General features: G+C 39.7%; 1 protein-coding gene across 5 annotated transcripts in view; it reads left to right on the forward strand.

Moving 5' to 3' along the window:
• The window catches only part of ROR1 (receptor tyrosine kinase like orphan receptor 1), a 382,105-nt gene that overhangs the window by 245,080 nt on the left and 115,729 nt on the right, over positions 1-21,296 (forward strand). For all 5 annotated transcript variants that reach the window (XM_057500283.1, XM_036911300.2, XM_036911299.2 and 2 more), the window contains exons 3-4: positions 4,265-4,552; positions 5,220-5,250. In XM_057500283.1, the coding sequence (XP_057356266.1) occupies positions 4,265-4,552; positions 5,220-5,250 (319 nt within the window). The remainder of the gene's footprint in view (positions 1-4,264; positions 4,553-5,219; positions 5,251-21,296) is intronic.

A 21,296-nucleotide genomic window follows, 5' to 3' on the forward strand; every position in this document is an offset into this window, starting at 1 on the left:
CATCACACTACAATTAGTTATTCTTGAATAGCTTTGAAAATAATAAATAAAACGAGCCTGCCAGTTCAAGTAAACAGGAGATGATATTGGTTGCCAATAATAAAATTTGAGCTTCCAAGCAAAAATTAAAATTTTGGAAATCTTAGCCACTGCCTTGAGCTTGACAGCTTCCTAATGTTTACTGATGAGATGGGTGGTGATATTAATAAATATGATTTTTCTATATTATATAATTAAATGTGTCCATATCTGGAAGATCTGTGTAATTCACTGAACCAGTGTTTTCTAAATGTGCAATGCATTGCGCATGCAATGATATGAGGGTAGAAGATCTTTAAAGTGGAAGATAGCCCAATCTGTTTTAATCTAACAGATTATGAAAAGTCACTGATATGGTTTCAGATACCACATTTCAACTAACTTGTCAAATTTTGGTGTAGTGTCAAAGAGGAGTATTCTAAATTATCTGAAGAGGCTGTTAAAATGCCCCTCCCTTTTCCAACTATGTTAGGGCAGATTTTCTTCATACACTTCAACCAAAACAACGTATCTCAACAGAATTGAGTGCAGAAAGAGGAGAATCGAGCTGGCTGTTCTTAAGTCAAATAATAGATTTACAACTATATGGAACAATACCACTCTTCTCACTACTTGTGTACATGTAAGATAGAGTTATTTTTCAATTATAGAACCCTCTAGCTCTTGGAAGCACTGGTGTGTGTCTGTGATTGTGGGATCATGCACAGTAATGGGTTTGGAGGCAAAATAAATGTTTTAAAGTTCCAGCTCATCCTTTACATTATACATTATGGAGCTTGGCCACAAAGTTTGCTGGAACTTCAGAAGCAACCCTGTCTGGGAAAACCAAAGAGACAAAGTAGAAGTGACATAAATATCTGACAAAAACCCAACAGGTAATGTTAACCCCTAAGGCATGCACCCAGCAGCTGTCATCTTGGCCTCTGGGGAGTGTGGCTGATGTTGGTTGGCTTTGATACTTGAAGAAGGTGGAAATCTGGGAAGGGGAGCCAGGCTGTGGGAGTACCTAAGTGATGACACTCCCTTGCCACTATGGCAACCCCTGCATGGAAAGCTGGAGAGACAGGAAACGGTATTCAGCCTCCAGGAGAAGAGCCTGCCAGGGGATAGGCAGGGAATCCCAGCACATCAGGTCAGGTGAGGTACCTTGCCTCTGGCAGGAAACTGGAATACCAGCCAGAATGCAAGGCTAAAGCCCAGACCCATTAACCAGACAATCTTGTCTGGAGTTAGGGGAAGATGCAGCCTTGTGGGTTATGTATATGTGTGTCCCCAGTTTATCCTGGTTTGGGGAAGAAATTAAAATTCTTTTCTCATCCCTCAGTGGGGCTCAGGCTACTAAAGCAGTCTAGTGGAGTAGAAAGAGCTAGGTTTTGGATTCTATAAATGTAAAGAAGCAAGGCGTTAGCGAAATCATTTATGGGCTCATGATTCTGTTGTGAAGGATAATGACTCACTGGCTTAAGTGAGATGAAAAGCAACACAGTGAGTGATGGTCATGCTCAGTCTGTTTTCTACCACACGTACATGATAAATGCCAATCCCATGTGTGACACACTACCCAGACATTGACATCTATCCCCAAGGTTTTTGTAGAAAAGTGAAGCAAATAATGAATTGTTTATTTTTGGCATTTATGAAAGCATTTTGTAGGCATTTGTGCGGTTACATTAGCCAGTTAGATATCTCAAAAAAAGATTGTGTTTCAACAAAGTTCCGCTACCTTTAACAAATTTACTATGCTCTGCCTGCTTATACATACAGTAGCTACCATGACCACTTAAATTTTTGTGTGGGTGTGTTTAAATCAATTTTTATTAATGCCATCCAGAGGTAGAAAAATCTTTCATTTACACACTTAGACACACAAATATATAGATTGAGATGTAATGACTACATTAACAATACTTTTCATAAAATAACATATACACAGACAGATAAACTGATACAAAAATTTGAGTTACTAATATCCAATTGCCTTCTTTCTTTTTAGCTTATTTGATTAAAAGTATCTCAGTTTTCAAGAATACACTCTAAGGGCGAGCAGTTTACATAACTGGGTTAAGGTCTAGATGGCCCTAGACTAACAGGGCCAATGAAGGCTCTGAACTGATAGGGACTCTGTGTGTCCAGGTGGCTGGAAATGAAATGCAAGTACAATTCTAGCACCAGTCATTTAAAGCCAGGCTGTATTGCAGAAGATAAATTTCTTCCGTTTCAGGGAGTCTAGTTTAAAAACTTCCCAATTTTTGAAGATAATGATGAACCCAATAAGTAGAATAGATTTTCACCAAAAAATTTTAGAAAACTAGTTCCATATTGTAGTCCACGGGACTTTTGATTATTTTCTTTCCTTGCATGAAAATAAATTTAGCCACATAATATATTGTATACTTCTCTCAGGGGCCAAGCCTCTCCATTAGAGAGTTTGTATTTGAGGCCAGGCTGTGTGCAGAAGATAAGGCACTTCTTTTTCAGAGTCTGGGGATCAAATTTCTCCCAGTTCTTCAGAATGTATGCCAGAGGGGTGTCTGGCTTTAAGAGGAAGCTCCCATCTCTGAAGCTATCCCAGACGAGTCCCCAAAAATGATGCCGGAGTTCTTGTTTGTGGAGTCGAAGAATGAACTTAGCAAACACCCAAGGTAGGAGAGCCAGGGTAGAGGCTTTTATTTAGAAATAAAGTGAGAGGACAGAGCTCCTGGTTCATGCCAGGAGGGGACAGGAGAGCCCCTGTGGCCACTTACATTTAAATAAAAAATTTCAGTTTCTCGATTGTTCTAGCTACATCTCATGTGCTCAATAGCTCAACCTGTGGCTAATGGTTATCAATTAGTGCAGATTAGAGAATATTTCCATCGTTACAGAAAGTCCTTATGGACAATACTGCTAGACAGTAGGATACACTGAAGATGCAGTAATGACCAAAACATTGTAGATGCCTGCCCTTCTGGGCTTAGTCCTGCAGAGAAGACAGCTGCTTAACGAGCCATCCCAGGTGGAGGACGGAGGGCAAGGGGAGGACGTGGCAGGGAGGTCTTCCCAAGAGTAGATGGTCAGGGAAAATGAGATCAAAGAAGCCTTCATATACATGAATAACAGACCAATTCTTTAAAAAAATATTGAACTTGATTTAAAAAAAATAATTTTCTCTGCAACTAGATTCCAATATATAATACCAATATAGGGCTTAAAATATGATATTATTAAAGAATAATCTCCAAGAAAATTTATTTCAATATTAAAATGTTTAATGTAATTTTTAAAAAGCCAAATGCAAAATGTATATACAGTATTATTCCATTTATGTGAATCTGGAACAGGCAGCATTAGCCTGTGAGGTTAGAAATCAGAGCTGTAGCTGCCTGGAATGGGGGTGGGAAAGGGTTGGGAACAGGGATTGACTCCAGATGATCTTAGGGGTACTTTCCGGGATATTGATGATGTTCTGTATCTTGATAGGGGCACGGGTTACATGGATTTATGCATTTGTCCATACTCATGGAACTATAAACTAAGATCAGTACATTTCCTACAATGTAAATTATATTGCAATTAAAAATTGAATGCTTAAAATGATATATTAAAACATGTTATGGTTGATATGAGTAACATTATAGAAATATTTATTGACCCATTACTCTGTCTGCCAGTAATCTGGCCTCATAACCCTTATATCACTAGCAGGAAGATTTCCGGCATCCTTCCTGATCTTGCTCCTTGTGGATATAGATATGTTGCTCCTACTTTTCCAGTTTTTCATACATTCTCTCTTATCAAAAGTGGACAAGCTGGAAGGATCTTTGACAGAATATTAAAAATGGTGTTATTTTAGGATGAAGAGATTTGAGGTGAATTTTACTTCTTTTTCTTGTTTACTGTATTGTTTGAGCCTGTAACAAGGATCACACATTTATCCTATACACTGAAACAGAAAAGCTCGTTTTGTCTTGACTTATCCAGGAGTGCTGAATGGTAATTTGAAAACTTTGGGTTTTATACTGTGGTTAGTATCATACTTCCTTCCAAGCAGCAGGCTCTGTGGGTGATTGTTTATTAGTCACAGGGTCTCAGTAAATGTATGATTTCATGCCCTGTCTGTCTCTACCAAGCCCCTCCTGTTCAGTCTCTCTGTGGTTCTGGGGCACACGGGAGTGCTTTGAGTTGCTTGGAGATGCTCTCCAGCTGCCTGCCCCTCTCACCTGCCTCCTCCACCCTGTGCTTACAGATTCTTACCTGACCCTCGATGAACCAATGAATAACATCACCACGTCCCTGGGGCAGACAGCTGAACTGCACTGCAAAGTCTCTGGGAATCCTCCTCCCACCATCCGATGGTTCAAAAATGACGCACCTGTGGTCCAGGAGCCCCGGAGGATTTCCTTTCGGGCAACCAACTATGGTTCTCGGCTACGGATTAGAAACCTCGATACCACAGACACAGGCTACTTCCAGTGCGTGGCAACAAATGGCAAGAAGGTGGTTTCCACCACTGGAGTCCTGTTTGTCAAGTTTGGTAAGCATCCTCCTGGTGGAGGTGGCCTTTAGCCTTCAGGCTCCATGTGGGTGAGGAAGTGGGGAACGAGGACGTACTAACAATGTGCTCTGTGCCCAGCAATCCTAAAGCTGGTTCAGTTGTACCCATTTTACAAATAAGTAATCCAAGGCCCAGTAGTTAAGTACCATGCTCAGGGGTGCCCAGCTAGTAATTAGAAGAGCAGGAATGGGGTCCAGATCTGTGTGGCCCCACAGCCTCTGCTCTAAACCACAATGCCAGAGTCAAAGAAGATTGAAAGATTTACAGCATGCATGTCCCTCTGTCCTGCTACCATCAAATTGTGCCTCCCACTGGAAACTCCCTGCAGGCTGTGGGGTCGCTTACTCTATTGACTCATTTTTGAGCACTTGTCTTAGCATTTTTCAGGCCCCGAACTGTGGTGGTAGTTCAGGTTTCTATAGACAGGTTTTCACTGTTTTTTTTGTTTTGTTTTATTTTTAGGGGATTTGGGGGGTTTTTTGGTAGAGGTGGTTGGGAAAACTGAAACAAAATAATAAATCTCAGGAAAATAAATATCACCTCAGGGTGACTGAGAACTTTAATCTGTAATAGTTTAACTATACCCATGCTCACCCTCCTATAATCCAGACTCACTGTTTCTTTTGTTTTTCTTTCATTTCTTCAGGCCCCCCTCCCACAGCAAGTCCTGGATCTTCGTAAGTATTTTTAAGTATTTTTATCTCCTTTCTTGGCATTTATTTCTAAGTGTTTCTCCAGAGGTTTCTAGGGCAAAGGTAGTGCTGTCTTCTCTTCTGCTTAGGCCAAAACACTGCTGTGTTTCTAGATTTCATTCCATTCACCCTGCCCTCATTCCATTTTGCTTTTTTTTCTCTGATATGAAGATTCACAGGAGACTGGCATTGGCAGTAGTCTCAGTGTGGTGATGTTGATTATGAACAAACAGAGCAACTATCTACTTACATTTACTATTTTTAAATTAATCTAACATTTAGTTACAACAACATTTGAATGGGTCAAATCACACAAAGAAATGATACAGTGCTAGCTTAGGAAACTGTAGTCTAGCCTTTAGCTTAAAATGGTCTGTTCTTCATTTCTGCAAGCATTTCTGTTGCTTTAGATATTGAACAGGTCGACAATAAAGTGAGTAATCACTTTATTTTTATTCCATTTAAAAAACTCAGGTGCAGAAGTTCTGGCTCACATAGAGGAAGAAAGCCCTGTGTCTGAACAGAGAGTCATATAGAGTTTGATTTGTTCTGAGTCCCTCGTTAACGGAGTCTAAAGATCCAGTTTCCTTAACTGTTACTATTGTTGATGCATTTGTCCTTTATTCTGGCTAAGGGATTCTCTTCTTTCACTCTAGGAGCATCCACTTGGGATATTTTTCTTTATATATTTTTATTTGGAGGGAAGATCTATTTATTAAAACCCTTGCTCTGCAAGGAAATATATTCCATATTTTATAGACTTCAAAGTAAAATTCACTGAGCTCTGCCAAGAGGCCATCAAAATGTGTGAACTAGAGTATACCCATGGTAAATATAACAGCCATTTAACTTGCTCTAATCCCTTCTGTGCCACTTAATTACAGTGTGGGATATTTTAATATATTTGTGTGTGCCTGGAGGCCCAGTGGCCCATAATTCCATTACTGAAACAGGTAACCCGTAAAAATAATCACTGGCCTTCAGCCACATTGTTCTGCTATTTCCTCAGCTGGTTAAAGGCAACTGTAAAAGATACTTTAAAATTTCCCAAGTGCTAATTGCATTCCACTTGCCCAGGTAGAAAATGTCGATTGATCTTAAAACAGATGAGAAGTTTGGTTACTCTGCCTTGCATTTTTGGAAGTTGATCTTTTTTTTTAAAATTATCTCACTATTGGTTGATACAGGGAATCTTTTTTTAAACCCCTTTTGAACAAAGATTAAAACTTTTGTTACTTGCTGTAAAAATGCTTCCCACCCTGGTACCTTATTTGTTCTAGTTAATTTGTGTTTCAAATGTGGCTGGTAATCTGTGTCCCAGGTTGATTAATGTGGTTGACTTATCTGCCTTTACTGTTAAGCACGGGCTGTTGACTTTTGCCTATTGTATTTGCATCAGAGTTCCTTTTTTATTATAAAAGTTATTTTTCAGCACTTATACATCCTTACTTCTTTAAGTTTTCATTCTCCCTTTGATGTCCACCTTCTGATGAACCCAGTGTGAGTCTCTCATGGTTTCTAATTTTTTACAAAAATAGTGTACTGCATTCAATGAGCTGAGGTCTACAGAGAGGGCATTGGAGTTCCTTAAAGATGCTCAACCACAGCTAAAAGTATCCTTTGATGTCAGCGCCTCTGTTCCACGTTAGCGTTCTGATTATCCATCACAGTAGTCAGCAAGAGCATGAAATGAAAAGCCATGTTTGCTTGGAGGGCGCTACGATAAAATACAGTCAAAGTTGGAAATCCCATGGGGCCTTTTGCAGTCCAGTCTTCATTCCCATTTTGGCATTGCCAGTTGTCATTCTGATACACTTTTTTCTCTTTACCTTGGAAACGGTGATGTAGCATACTTATTCTCCTTTCTTAGTTGTGGGCATTTAACCATGTCTCTAAGAGTTCCTCTCTTCCTAAGACCAACTCCGAGCAGAATTCTAGTTCCTGTCCCTATCCCCTGGCCCCCAACAAGCAGGCAAACCTCACTACAAGGTGACAGTACACTGTAACAGAGTGATAGCCATGGAGCGTGTCACAGCATTGAGGGTTGTTCTGAAAGCCTTCTGTCAAATTGCTCACTACTTTTTCAAGGCAGGGGTGAAGTGCAGTTATAACATGGCTCTGTTTACTTGAAAGTGGCATAGCAGAGTTATTGCAAGGAGATGAACGCCCAAGACCACACCCCTAACACTTGAAACAGTGAAATGTGTTAGGTATATGAAACCTGGTGAGAGCCGAGGGCCATTTGAGACTACAAGGCTACGCAACCCCAGGGAAGGGCTTATAGGGTCCTTGGGACTATGGGCCCGGAAGGCAAAGCCTATGAGATACTTCTTACTCCCTCTAGGGACTGCATCAGGTTTTCACATGAAGCTTACAGGATGGTGATTTAGTATGTAGTGGGAGCAAGTCTGAGATGTTAGCATGGCTTCTGTTCATAATTTCAGGCTGTACTTCTTTTGTCACTGCTGGGTGCTTGCCCCCCTCTAACAATTATAAGGCCTGAGGCATGAGAACAAGTGGAGGCCACATACCACACACCTAAATAGTTAAAGGTTATAAATCAAGCTTGCAAACTATTAAGTGAAATATGTTCTATCCTCCCACTCTGACAAATATTACCTTCATAATGACAAAATCAAAAAATACTTGTGAAGTTAAGATTTTTATATGACTAAAAGCCAGGAGTGATCAAAATAACTACTTCAGCCATTATTATGCTTGTCTGGGTATGCTGTTTGTGAGCCAGAGGTATTATATATAATTCAGTGATTGTTACATATTAATTTCATTAATTCTTTTTCTTACTGTCTTCATTTCAGCAAAATGACTACCTATGTTGTTTTACACACACAATATTTTGCATAGTGTGTATTCCTTTGACAAAAAGGCCAAATTAGACAAACTTTCTTGAGTCATTGTAATTTTTACTTTTTAAAACTAATTTTAATTTGGAAGAATTTCTCTCTCCTGAGCCAGTAGCAACTATAATTATAAATGAATTCCTAAAGCAATACTTAAATTTGCCAAGAATTATAGCAAATGAATTAAGAGTTTTATGTAGCATGTTCAAACACAGTAATGGAGTCATATGATACATAGTCATTATTGCAGAATATCTTACAAAATAATATCATTTTATCATATAAATCCATGTCCTCCTTCACATGTTATCCTATGTATGTACAAATTTAAGAGTAATACAAATTACTTAATGTATTAGATTTTCTACAGCTGTTGTAACAAAGTAACAGAAACTAAATGACTTAAATAACAGAAATTTGTAGTCTCAAAAGTTCTAGAGGCTAGAAGTCCAAGATCAAGATGTGAGCAAGGTTGGTTCCTCCTGAGGGCTGTGAGGAAGAATTTGTTATCTTATGGGGACTTGCTGTAACTCTTTGGTGTTCTTTGGCTTGTAGATGCATCGTCCCAAGTTCTGCCTTGGCAGTCACAAGGCATTCTCCCTGTGTGCATGTCTTCAGATTTCCCCTTTTATAAGGACACCAGTGATGTTAGATTCGGGCCCCACCCTACTTCACTATGACTTCTTAACTAATTACATCTGCAATGATCCTATTTCCGAATAAGGTCATCATATTCAGAGATACTAGCAATTGGGACTTCGACATATAAATTTGGGGGACACAATAACACTTAGTCTTACAAAACTTTTCGGAGCCATGTGAGACTCTTGCAAATATTATTCTAATTTGCAAGAACTTTCAGAAACTGATTGGAATATAAAGAAAAACAAGAAAACAGTTGCTTGGTCGTATTGGGAATGGTAGTATACAGTGTGAGAATCCCTTGCGTTCAAACTGGAGGGAAGAATTTAGCAGGTTGGTTAATTTATCTTCTCTCTTGCTGAAATACCTTTGCCCCTGTGACCCTTCCTGTGGCCAAACAGTGTCCATCTCCCTGACTGACAGGTGTATACACACACACTTTCCTAGTATCCAGTTGCAGTTGTCTTCAGTTCCAAGGACAGAGGGCAAGAGATGTAGAGAAGAGATGCCTGATAGCACAGAGAAGACAAATAGTGACTCTATAGCATCTTACTATGCTGATGGACAGTGACTGTAATGTGGTATGTGGTGGGGACTTAATAATGGGGGGAATCTAGTGACCATAGTGTTGCTCATATAATTGTGTATTAATGATACCAAAATAAAAAAGAAAGAAAGTAAAACTTTGCAGAATTTATAGTAAAAAAAGGCATTTATGATAGAAATAAATTTGGAGTCACATATTTTCTGTTGCTAGTATCATGGTACACATGATTCATAATAGGCTCTCAGTTTACTGTCCTTTCATTTTGCATTGAGGACCTATACTACATCTGTTGGTTGCTGTACAAGATGTATAATTTTAAAAAGTTACATTAAATTTTTCTCTAAAAAAAAAAAAAAAAGAGATGCCTGGGCCCCAGAATGGTCCTTGTCACAGGGTGAGTGCTTCAGGTTTTAGTTACGCTGGGCCAGCACTGACGACCAGATCCCAAGAGGCAGAGGATCCCATGTGTACTCTTTACTCTTACTAAATTTATTTTCAGTGTTTTTTTTTTTTGTATGTGGGCCCAGAACATTCATTTTTTTTAGATAACAGTTTTACTGAGATAGAGGTCAAATACCATAATGTTCACCATTTTAAAGTGTAAAACTCAGTGTTTCTAGTATATTCACAGAGTTGTATAACCTCACTTTATCTTATTTGCAACACTTCCATTGGTCTTAAAGAAAACCCTCTCAGCCCCTGATCACCTGTCATCTACTTCCTATCTCTGAAATTGCCTGTTCCAGATGTATCATATAAAGAGAGCCACACAGTTGATCCTTTTGTATCTGGCTTCTTTCACTTAACACAATGGTTTTGGGGTTCATGCACGTTATAGAAGGCATCAGTACGTCATCCTTTCTTTATGCCAAGCTGGCACATAACACTGACTGTCATGTCATCCAGCATTGTCCTTTAAAAATTTTTTTTAGCTGTTCCAGGGCCCCCCTTGCATTTTTATATGAATTTTAGGGTTGGCTTGTTAATTTCTGCCCAAAAGCCAGCTAGGATTTTGATAGGAATTGGACTGAAGCTGTGCAATGTGGAGAGTATTGCCATCTAAACAATACTAAGTAATCTTCCAGTCCATGAACTTTCCATTTATTTTCTTTTGATGATTTGTAGGTTTAAGTATTCAAGTCTTGCTCTCTTCCTGTTAAATTTATTTCTAAGTATTTTATTATTTTTCATGTTATTGGAAATGGGAGTGTTTCCCTAATTTTGTAGTTGTGGTGGTGGTGAAGCTGCTGGTTTTCAAGATTGCCATAGAATTCAGGAGAGGGAGATGGGAGATGGGAATAAGGCAAGTTAAAGTGCCACAGAACTCTATTCTTAACCAAAGTTTAGCCTTTTTTCTTGAATAAATGTTCCTCAGAGTGTTGCAAGCCTCTGGCTAATTTCCAGAGTTATGAAAATGTTGATTTTCACAAATTTTTGCCAGTATTCTCATTGCTCTTATGGAGGAACTGATTTTTGGAGGCCCTTACTCTGTCATCCATATGTCCTGCCTCCCCAGGGGCCCTCCTCTCCATGTCTAAGGACAATACTGGGTAGGTGCTTGTCTGGGTGGCCTGGGAGGCCCAAGGGTGTCCTTCCATGTGACAGTTTCCCTCTGTTTAACTAATTGCCCAAAACAAGGCAGTGCACTGGGATTCTTTATGTACATCACCTCTCCGCTCCACAACAGTTCTCTAGGGAAGATGTTTTGGTCTCCATGTAATTGAAGAAACTCACAATGGTTAAATGGCTTTAATTAGACCTAGTTCATATCCAGTCTCTTCAATTTTAATCTTTTGGGGTTGTTAAATTGATTAATTAGACCCTAGTGAGAACTGGGAGCCCCTAAATGTTTATTATTCACGTTTGCTTTAGTTGTTCTCCTGGTGTGTGTCTTGAGCTTTCCGGTAGGCAAGCAGATCTAACCCAACAAACACTGACTATTGATTGAGTTTGATGAATATTTTTCAATCACCTACAAAATGCCAGGCTCTCAGCCAATCTCTGGGAAAACTTTACACAAAGACTAAGCTTTGCCCTCAGACTGCTTACTGGTCTGCTGGAGCTGAAAAAACAGGCCTCCCATAGCATCAGCAAGTGCTTTCAACCATCCACTCACTCTACCCGATTTCTGCTACCACCTCCTCTTAGCTAATATCATACATTGTTTGAAATTCTGTAACAACCTTAGTATAGATTTGCCTTCTTCCACCCTTCCCTCCTCCAGGCTATTTCTCATCACAGAAAACTGAGTGAACTTAAAAAATATCTTCTGCCCTGTAGGCCCATCACTTTCCACCCCCACCCCCAACCCCTACCCCCACTGCCCCCCACCAAGGATTTCCCATTTGGAATAAGTTCCCAGCTCCTCATCCCGGCCTATAAAAGTCCTTGCCTACCTCTGTGACTGCCCCTTGTTCTACTCCCATCTTGATCATTCAATTCCAGGGTTCCCTGGAAAATTCAGGCTTGTTCTACAGTCTTAGGATTTCTGAGCAAGCAGTTCTTTCTGCCTGAAGGGCTTTGTTTCGAGATCTTTGCAAGACTCCTTCCTTCTTGTAATTCAGTTCTCACTTAAAATGTCCCCTTCTCAGAAATGATCCCTGAATCTAAAGTAGGCCCCAACCACTTTGTATCATGTAACCCTGCTTCATTTATTTCAGAGTATTTATCACCACCTAAAATTTTCTTTTTTATTGATGTGTCTATTTGTCTGCAGAATAAGCTTCATGAGGTCAGGATTGTGGCATCCTATGCCATTCTATCCCCCATCCCCGAGCATAGTCAGCATTCAGTAATTATTCACTAAAAATATCAAACAAAAACATGATCTGTCTTCTTCTATGAGATGGTGACAACATACCTAGCTCGTAGGACTGTCATTAACAGTAATGACTATAGAGTACTGAACACCTAGTAACACTCAGTAAGTATTCCTCAAATGAATGAGATACTCTCTTTGTTGGCTGCCTAAGTCCATTATCTCACCTATGATATGACACATGAAAAATTCTAGCATGGGGCCTGATATACCTCTTCCTCAGCTTACAGTGTGTGGTCCTGATAAAGCTGTCATAAGTTGAAAATGTTGTAAGTTGAACATGCATTTAACATACCTGACCTACAGAACATTATAGCTGAGCCCAGCCGACCTTAAATAGGCTCAGAACGCTTCCATTAACCTATAGATGGGCAAAATCATCTAATGCAAAGCCTATTTTATAATACTGCTGAACATCTCAGGTAATGTATTAAATACTGTATTAAAAATAAAAAACAGTGGCTGTCTAGGTACCGATGGTTACAAGTACGTTGTTTCCCCTTGTGATTGCGTGGCTGCTGGGGAGCTGCAGCTGGCTGTGAGTGCCCAGCATTATCACTACCCAGGAAAAGATCAAAAGCCAAAATTTGATGTGTGGTTTCTACTGAATATGTACCTACTTTGCACCATTTGTAAAGCTGAAAACTCATACATCCAACTATCATAAGTCAGGGACCGTCTGTATATATTCAGGCTAAGTGAATTTAAGTTGTAAATTACTCTGGGGTCTCCTGCATAATCAGTCCTTAAAAAGGGCATGGTAAAAACAAGTATCTCACAGGATTGTTGGGTAGATTAAATGAAATGATAACATGATGCATGTAAAGTAGCTAGCACTATGCCTGGTGCATACCAGGAGCTTAATAATGTTGACTAACATTGTCATCATCATCATTGCTATTTGAGCAAAGAGGTTATGCCTTCTTTCTAGCCAGAGTCCTGGACACCCTGCTGTAAACCCCAACAAGAGACCTTGAAGTCTTATTTCCTTTTGACTTGGCTAAAGTCCCTTTCTGCAGAAAGACCAAGTGACCATCTTTTGATAAATTCTTTCCTTCTCTCATCTGCTTCCAAGTCTCAGCCACAGTGAAGAAGTGTAGCTGGGCACTGGCCCAACCCAGGAAGTGATAGTGCAATTTTCAACTGAAGATAAATTCATGGATAACTTTCAACACAGCTTCTCAGGCAGTGCAGGGGTGGAGGTGCCTTGCAGAGAGGAGACCAAGAAGTTAGTCAGCAGCTGGCCCAGGACTCAGGAAGCCATTGCTCCAGTGAAGTAGCTAACCTCCATCTCTTCAGCAAACCGCCTGAGACTCAGCACTCTGCAGAGAAGGGGCAGATGGAGGGCATGTGGAGAGATTAGATAAGAAGGATTTCCCAATCCCAGTGGGAGTCAGATCCAAAAGTACAGAAGGTTGAGAAGCCAAGCTCTTATATCCCAGTTCACCCCCATCACTCAACAATTTCCACTGTATGAATAGGGTGTGGAAAGCTTCCATTTAAAATGATACTTGTGAATATTGGCAAAGTGTATCTTTGTGGGCAAGTCACATTTAAAAAGAAAGCAGGGAAGATAAGTCCTTGCTTTCTAGGAGCACGCATTCTGAAAGCTTGTCGGCCAGGCCACGAGCTTTTTAGTCTCCATGTTAGTCATGAATATATTTCCACATCTAGCATGTGGAATGCTACCTAGCATATAGTAGATGCTTAACAAATGTATGCTAAAGTGGACATCAAGAGTCTCTGCCCTGAAACCTTTTTTTCCAAGTATGACAAGGTTTTATTCGTTTACTCACACATTTTTATCAAGTTCCTTCTATGTTCCAGGTCTCTGATTCTTAGAAGCTGCTTCTAAGTCATACAAGTGGGTGCCAGGCAGCAAAACCAATCTAAAGGTTCTTATTCTACACCCTTTACACCTCCCCTTGTGTTTATGAGTTTTAATATCAGTTTCTGCTGTAAGATACAAAGCAAGTACTTCTTAAGAAATAGGGAAAAACCTGTCCCCCTCTGGCTCAAGTGAACTGGCAGCCCCAGAGGAATCAGAGTGTGCTGTAGAGTGCTGCTGCTCACACTGTGATGTGTGCACAAGTCACCTGAGGATGTCGTTAAAATGCAGATTCCAGTGTTCTCCAGAGAAAAGCTACCTGTCTGGCTTCTAGTCCTTTTTGTGTCGTTCAGTAGCCAGTAACTTTGGACATAATGCTTAACCTTCTTTCGGCCTCAGTGTCTATTTGCAAACTGAATAACTTGAAGTCAATGTCATCCAAGAGTTTTCCTAATTCTAAATTGTACAACTCATTGAAACTCAATTTGCCATTTCCTTTATTATGGTAAGACCTCTTCAAGTTCTGGATCTTGTGCAATCTGTTCTTGGGTTCTCTTCCTTTGCTCTGAGATGTTTATAGTCCTCTTTCATCTATCATGTGCTTCTCTGCTGCCCATTCCAAGCATGATGTTGTATAGTTAGATCAATCAATGAGAATGAATTTACAGAGAACTCCCACGTAGGGGCCCCCACCATCACCACCGCCAGATTCTAAGTACTGTGCTATTGTGCAATCCTGGGTGGAGGGGAAATAGCTATGTTTTGCTAGCCAATAGCAGGCTCTGTTTGTCTCTTGTTATACAGAACAGCATTTCCCTCCTGCATTTCTTCACTGGGCTCTTGCCTTGTGGGCTGAGTCCGTTTGGAGTTAAACAAGGGTATTCAGCAGGAGGCAGTGTGATGAGGTGGTAGAGACATCCTTCTGATGTCTTCATGTGGGTGTTTTTAAAGTGCTGATCAGATGACCTTGATGGCTGACTGGCAGGCCCTGAAGGCTAATGGGAAAATAAGAACCCTGGTTTGCTCGTGTGACTTGTGAATACAGGTTCATTGATTCATACATCATAGATCTTCCTGTAAAAAACAACCTAATCTTCTAACAAATACAATAAATGAAATGTTATGTCTAATCTTGACTATGTGAAAAGGTTGGTGATGCTTCTCAAAGATCAGTAGCAGAGAGAAGCCACAGCCATGCTTAGGATGGAAAGACAAACAGAAGAGGTGGTTTTACTGGAGCCCTAGAGCAGAGTCACCTGTGGAGGTTGGGATGCTGGCAAGCCTGTTCTGCAGGCCCTGGGGCCGTGGGAAGGTGCTCCCACTTACCACCCAAGCTGGAAAGAAGGGAGAGAAATGATTTGGCTTCTCCCTTCCTCCCCACTTCTAAAAGACAGCCAGTACATCCATTAGGGGAGCTCTACAAGAAGCTACCTGACACAGGAAGCCTGAGAACAGCAGCCTGCAGAGGTCACCTCTCTTGTGGATGCTGAGCAGAAAAGGGGAAGGGCAGGGAATGGATCTGAGGGCAAGCAGGCCCAGCACAAGCACCAAACTCCAGACTGATTTCCTTGCCGCTGGAAAGCTGGGGGCAGAGGCCGCCTAGGAGGAAGCCTAGTCACGGAGGGTACATTCACAATTGCTGTCCTTGCTTGGTCTTCAGGTGGAACCATCCAGTGGATGGTTTGTTTCTGGAACGAGGCCTTGAGAGAGAGGTCAAGACTGAACAATTTAGAGTGTTATTTTGCCTCAGTCAATGGGCAAAGCTTTGAAAGGGGTGAAATTCTCAAGAAAGGTTGTAAAAAGGGACAATAATAGAAAGACTTCTTATATTTTGATGACTGTTTCTAATTTTTAGAACATTTTTTCTTAGGTCTTTTGATCTTACAGTCATCCAATAGCTTTGATGGGGTAACCTGGCGTTTTACTTTCCTGCCTAGAAAAATGGAAAAATTGTTAAAGATCATGTCTGTGTTCTTTCTTACCATAACAACTTCTTTTTAATTGTGTAGAGGGAGGCTCTGAGTCAAGACCTCAATATTTATGAACTCTTGAAGTCTAAAAACAGGACAAGAAACTCCTAGAAATCTGCTTTTGGGGATTCTAACAACAGAATTTGCTAACTGTGGTAAACACGAAGTGCTATTCTGTGCCAGTCATCTTTATAAAGCCCTGTACTTCAGGATGAACTCACTGAATGCTTTGAGGTGGGCACTATTTGTTCACACTAAATAGATTAAGTAACTCACTGTTTTAAATCAGTTCTGGCTGCTGTAACGAAGTACCATAGACTCGGTGGTTTATAAACAACAGAAATTTATTTCTCACAGTTCTGGGGACTGAAAGTCAGAGATCTAGATGCCAGTTGGCCACGTTCTTGTGAGAACCTTTTCCAGGTTGTAGACTGCTATATTTTTGTTTGTGTTGTCACATGTCAGAAAGAGGGCAAGAGAGTTATCTGGGGGCCTTTTTATAAGGGCACTAATCGTATTACATGAGGGATCTACCCTTAAGACTTAATTACCTCCCAAAGGCCTCATTTCCTAATAACTATCACATTGAGAGGGAGGTTCCCACACCTGAATTTGGTGGGGGGAACACAAATAGTCAATGTACTCAGTCAAGGAGACTCAGCTACCAAAGGATGAAGCCTCAGGCTGAGCCCCGACAGGTGGTCTCCAGACTCAGGCTTTAGCCAGTCTGCTGTATTGTTTCCTCTTGTGGGAGGTGATTGAGTGATGAACTCTTACATGAACTACACATTAGTTGCCTTATGTGTTTGATTGCTGAAAGGACTCCCAGATCTCAAACAGTTTATCCGCGTGGAACAGTTTCAGTGGAGGCAAAGGGTACAGCCCAGCCACAGCAGGAGGTGGATATGCAGGGCAGGGGGTCAAGAGATCTCAGGGGCAAGCTTCTCTTGCAGCTGGGTTGCACAAGACACCCTTTGTCTGCAGGTTTTGAACCTCTACTGGCAAGTATGTGACGCACCTGGGTACCAAGAAGTCCAAAGTCAGCTTGTAGTAGAGGTCTCAGTGAGCTGGTCACATAGGCACATCCCAGCTATGTGACGCAACCCTGCTGCAAAACCCCCAGAACACCACTGAAACCAAGTACAAATCACAAATCCAATTGCTATTACCAAATAATGCTGACAGGCTGATACAACCTGCTCTAACTAATTTGTGAACCCATGGGTATAGAACATCGTTTATCTTTAGTAAATACATTTCCACAGTGATTGCCAAAGTTGGTGGCTCTGAAGATTAGTCTGGGGTCAGTTTAGGCTAGCCAAGATTAACCCATGCTAGTCAACCCTCCTGGCCTTGCGTACATCAAGAACCTCTCCCTAGAAGTTGGACAATGATGAAGTAACCCAAATAAAAATGCTTGCCACTGGCATGGGGGAAGTATCCTTTAATGAAAAAGCTATCATGTCTCAATCATTACATCTCCTACTTCAGCAGATGGCCTACTATTTTTATGGCTGACTTATAATGTCCCTACTCTCTGCTAATTATTCCAAGACTGGACTGGGTAGCCATTCTATGTACTCATGTGAAACTCTTTCCCTCAAGGCCATTGGGATACAATATGATGAGTGCTCTACTTATCTGTGTCTGTAGAGCAATGTTGCCTATTAGAAACCTAATGCTAGTCATATATATTTTTTAAACTTACTAATAATCACATTTAAAAAAAGAAACAAATGAAATTAATTTTAATATATTTTTTACTTAATTTACCTCAAATATAATTTCAACATGAAATCAGCATCAATGGATTGAAATATATTTTTTCTATACCTTCAAAATCTAGTGTGTGTTATAGCAATCTTAATTTAGAAACTGAATTTTCATCAGAAATACTTGATCTATACTTAACGCTTTATAAAATTAACAATTAAAAACATAGAATTACATTTACAAGTTGTTCCAAATATACTCCAAGTTTTCCAATTGAATACCAAATTGAATACAAAAAATCATTTTTCTTTAATATTCATATCCACATTACAAAGCTGATTAATCTTTTTTAGAAGAATCAATTTGACTTTGAATCACAAGCGTATCGGTTTCTAAACTGTATCTATCCCCATTATGTAAATTCAGTAAGTGTTACATCAACTCAGTGTTATTAATATTGAATTCAAAGGTGTATTGCATAAATTTAAAAGCAACACTAAATTTATCAGTACCAACAAAGAATTCTTCAGATTTTTCCTATAGTTCTTGTAGTCAGTTTACAAACACTGTCAATGACAATTAAAATCTTCTGCATATTGGTTCATGCCAAATGTATAAAAATCATGATTTTGATTTGTATTATGAAAAGTCTTAATTACAACATATATTCTCATACCTCTCTAGTGATGTCGCAATTAGTTTTTCCTTTTTTTGGACCTACAAGTTTAGCTTGTTCACATCCAGTGTGTTATCAGTGAGAAAATGTAAATCATATTCCCATATTTTGTCTTTGATTATTGGGTATTTGGCAAACATCCCTACTGTTTCAAGAAGGCCTTGAATTGGAGTTAACAGCAAAGTAAATCTTGGCAAAACTCTTCCACAATTTATCAACAAGCACTGGCAAAGGACACAAGAGCGTTAAATCCATTGTCTTTGATTTCTCAACATTTCTATAAAGTGGCAATGATTCCATCTGCATGAGTATGTGGAACAACTGTATCCATGACACTTTTTATGTACTCTGCTTCAGAAAACCGAGCACAGATATTTTCAGTATGTATCACATAGTAGAACAAAGCAATAAGGAAACCATTAGTCTTGTTTTAAGATTCCACTTAGTCTAGATTTTTGACCTAACAGCTGGAATACCATCCATCATGATATAAACTAATTTTTTCATGCCTAGCTGAAATTCTTTGACAGACACTAGGGATTAAGAAATACCTACTTTAGGAGTTTCATTTTATAGTTTGCAAATCAACATTTCTTTGTGAATTTGGAAGTAATTAAATGTAAAAAAGTAACCAAAAAATGAATTGGTCCATTTCTTTTATATCTCTAGACTCATCTAAAACAATAGAAAAGCACCTACAAGTTTTCAAAGTATAAATCAATTAATTTTTTATTTTGTTAGAAAGGTTTTATATTCTATAGGCTATCCATAACTAAAACAACAGTTTATTTTATCATCTCTCCATCTATCATGGTTTTTTACCTAGCCAAACTTTATAAGCTCAGATTGTGTTAAAATTATGTAAAAAAGTTTTTCTAGGACATTTAATTCTGATTTCAGGTGCCTAATTTCATTGTTTAGACTGTTGGGAGGGAACTTCTTTTAAAAATCAAAATCACTATGTATTTGCTGAAAATGCCTCTTTAGTGTTTATTATTTTTATTATCTTTAATTTTTTCATACAACAAACAACTTTTTTGTTTGGCTCTACCCAATTGAAGTTCACCATGAAATTTGCCATGTTATCTTATTCCAATCTGCTTTTCCCATTCCTGTTCTAAATCTCTGCTCAATTCTGCATCAGCAGTCTGCTTTTATTTCAAGTTTAAAAATTTGTCTATACTTATTTTTTACACTAGAAAAGTGAATTAACTATATTGTAATGAAAATAATAGTATTTCAGTGTAAGTACCAACTGTGATTTACCAGAGGTCTTACTAACTCATGCTGTCTACATAATTAGCACATCACAATATTACATGGTGTGGAGAAAAAATTCATCTGAACTGAATCAATCTGTTTACAACTTAGAGATTGGTCATGCATTATAGGTAATATTGGAAACAGTATACTCACTTAACACAGGCAGTATAACAAGAGAATAAAATCCTAGAGGATACAGCAGTTAAAATAAAATATAGTCCTACCAGAACAACAAAGTTGTGTTTAACAGAAAAATATTTGACACTGCTTCAGTTTTTCACTTACAGAAAAATTAATTAAAATCAAATAAAATTAAATTTTCATGTTTTTCCCAATCGTACTAGCCACATTTTAACTGTTTAGTAGCCACATGTGTTTTGAGATCAGAGACTCAGTGGTGGGAGCAGTCTTGTCCATCTTGGTAACTCTTTCTTCCCAGTGTATACGAGAGCACACTATGAGGTGAGTAATAATGTGTTGTGTTGAAATGAAATAATGGGTTTAGCACAGTGACAGGCACTTGGTAGGTATTTGTTGAAGTATTAGTTGCAAGAGTGATGAGCTGTCTGCTCATTCAGGTACCAGTGACCCCATCTTCAGGCAGCCATAGGCCCTCAGGGAGCCCACTCTGCACTGGTGGCCCCGAAAGGTGGTTATCATCACACTGTGGCTTCATTCCAAACAGCCTGAAAGCTCTGTCCCACTATTGCTACCCAGCTTATTTCATTGAATTCGGGGGAAAAAAATAAAGAAGTCAGGATTTCTAACCCTGAAATAGCACTCTGATGGTTAGAGATCTGATGTTTGGGGGCAAAATAAGAAATATTCTTTGAAACTTGGGAAACGGGTGAGGTCCTGGCTTTGGAGTTTGGAAGATGTGTGAGGAATCTTCCAGCTCAGAGCGCCACCCCAATCCCCACCACATCCCCTCTCAGTTCTGTTTCAGAGAGAATTTACTTGGCAAAAGTACTACAGAACTCATAACTTCTCCAGGATAGTATTTGTTTGAATCATTTCTCTGTTTAGGGCTAAAAATAGAAAAAAACAAAAACAAAACAGGAGTGGCAGATGGACAGGATTTCGAAGCAGCATTCATCAGGCTACATTTCCACTTGGATTAAATATATATATATGTGTGTGACTAGGCAGGGGATCATCTTGATTAAAGAGAAAGGGGAAATAAACACCATGAAGTTGCAAAGTAAAATGTTATTCTTTTAAATTAAGGTTAATTTAGAAACAGTCCACCAGGCCGGTAGCAGGTCCTGTAGAGGGTCAGTGCAGTGGAAAGAGGCAGTGCATCTCCCTTCTCTGCAGCCAGCACAGCAGAGAGGCCAGGAGGCCACAGCTGTGAGTGGGTGCCTGGCTCAGCCCTCTGGCCGTAGGTGCCTGTCTCTCCTGGGTAATCTTGCTTATATATATTTTGCTGGAAATCGTGGCAAACTATATCTAACATACATTTTACCATTTTAACCACTGTAAAGTGTGTACTTCAGTGGCACTTAGTGTGTCTGCAGTGTCACGCAGCCATCACCACGGTCTAGTTGCAGAGCATTTTCATGGTCCCAAAGGAAGCCCCATGCCCAGTAAGCAGTCACTCCCCATCTTTCCCTGCCCACAGCCCCTGGAAACCACCAATCTGCTTTCTGTCTCTATGGATTTGCCTCTTCTGGACATTTTACATAAAGGGAATCATGCAGTATGTGGCCTTGT

This window comes from Manis pentadactyla, chromosome 4 (assembly GCF_030020395.1).
Source record: "Manis pentadactyla isolate mManPen7 chromosome 4, mManPen7.hap1, whole genome shotgun sequence".
Taxonomy (NCBI): domain Eukaryota; kingdom Metazoa; phylum Chordata; class Mammalia; order Pholidota; family Manidae; genus Manis; species Manis pentadactyla.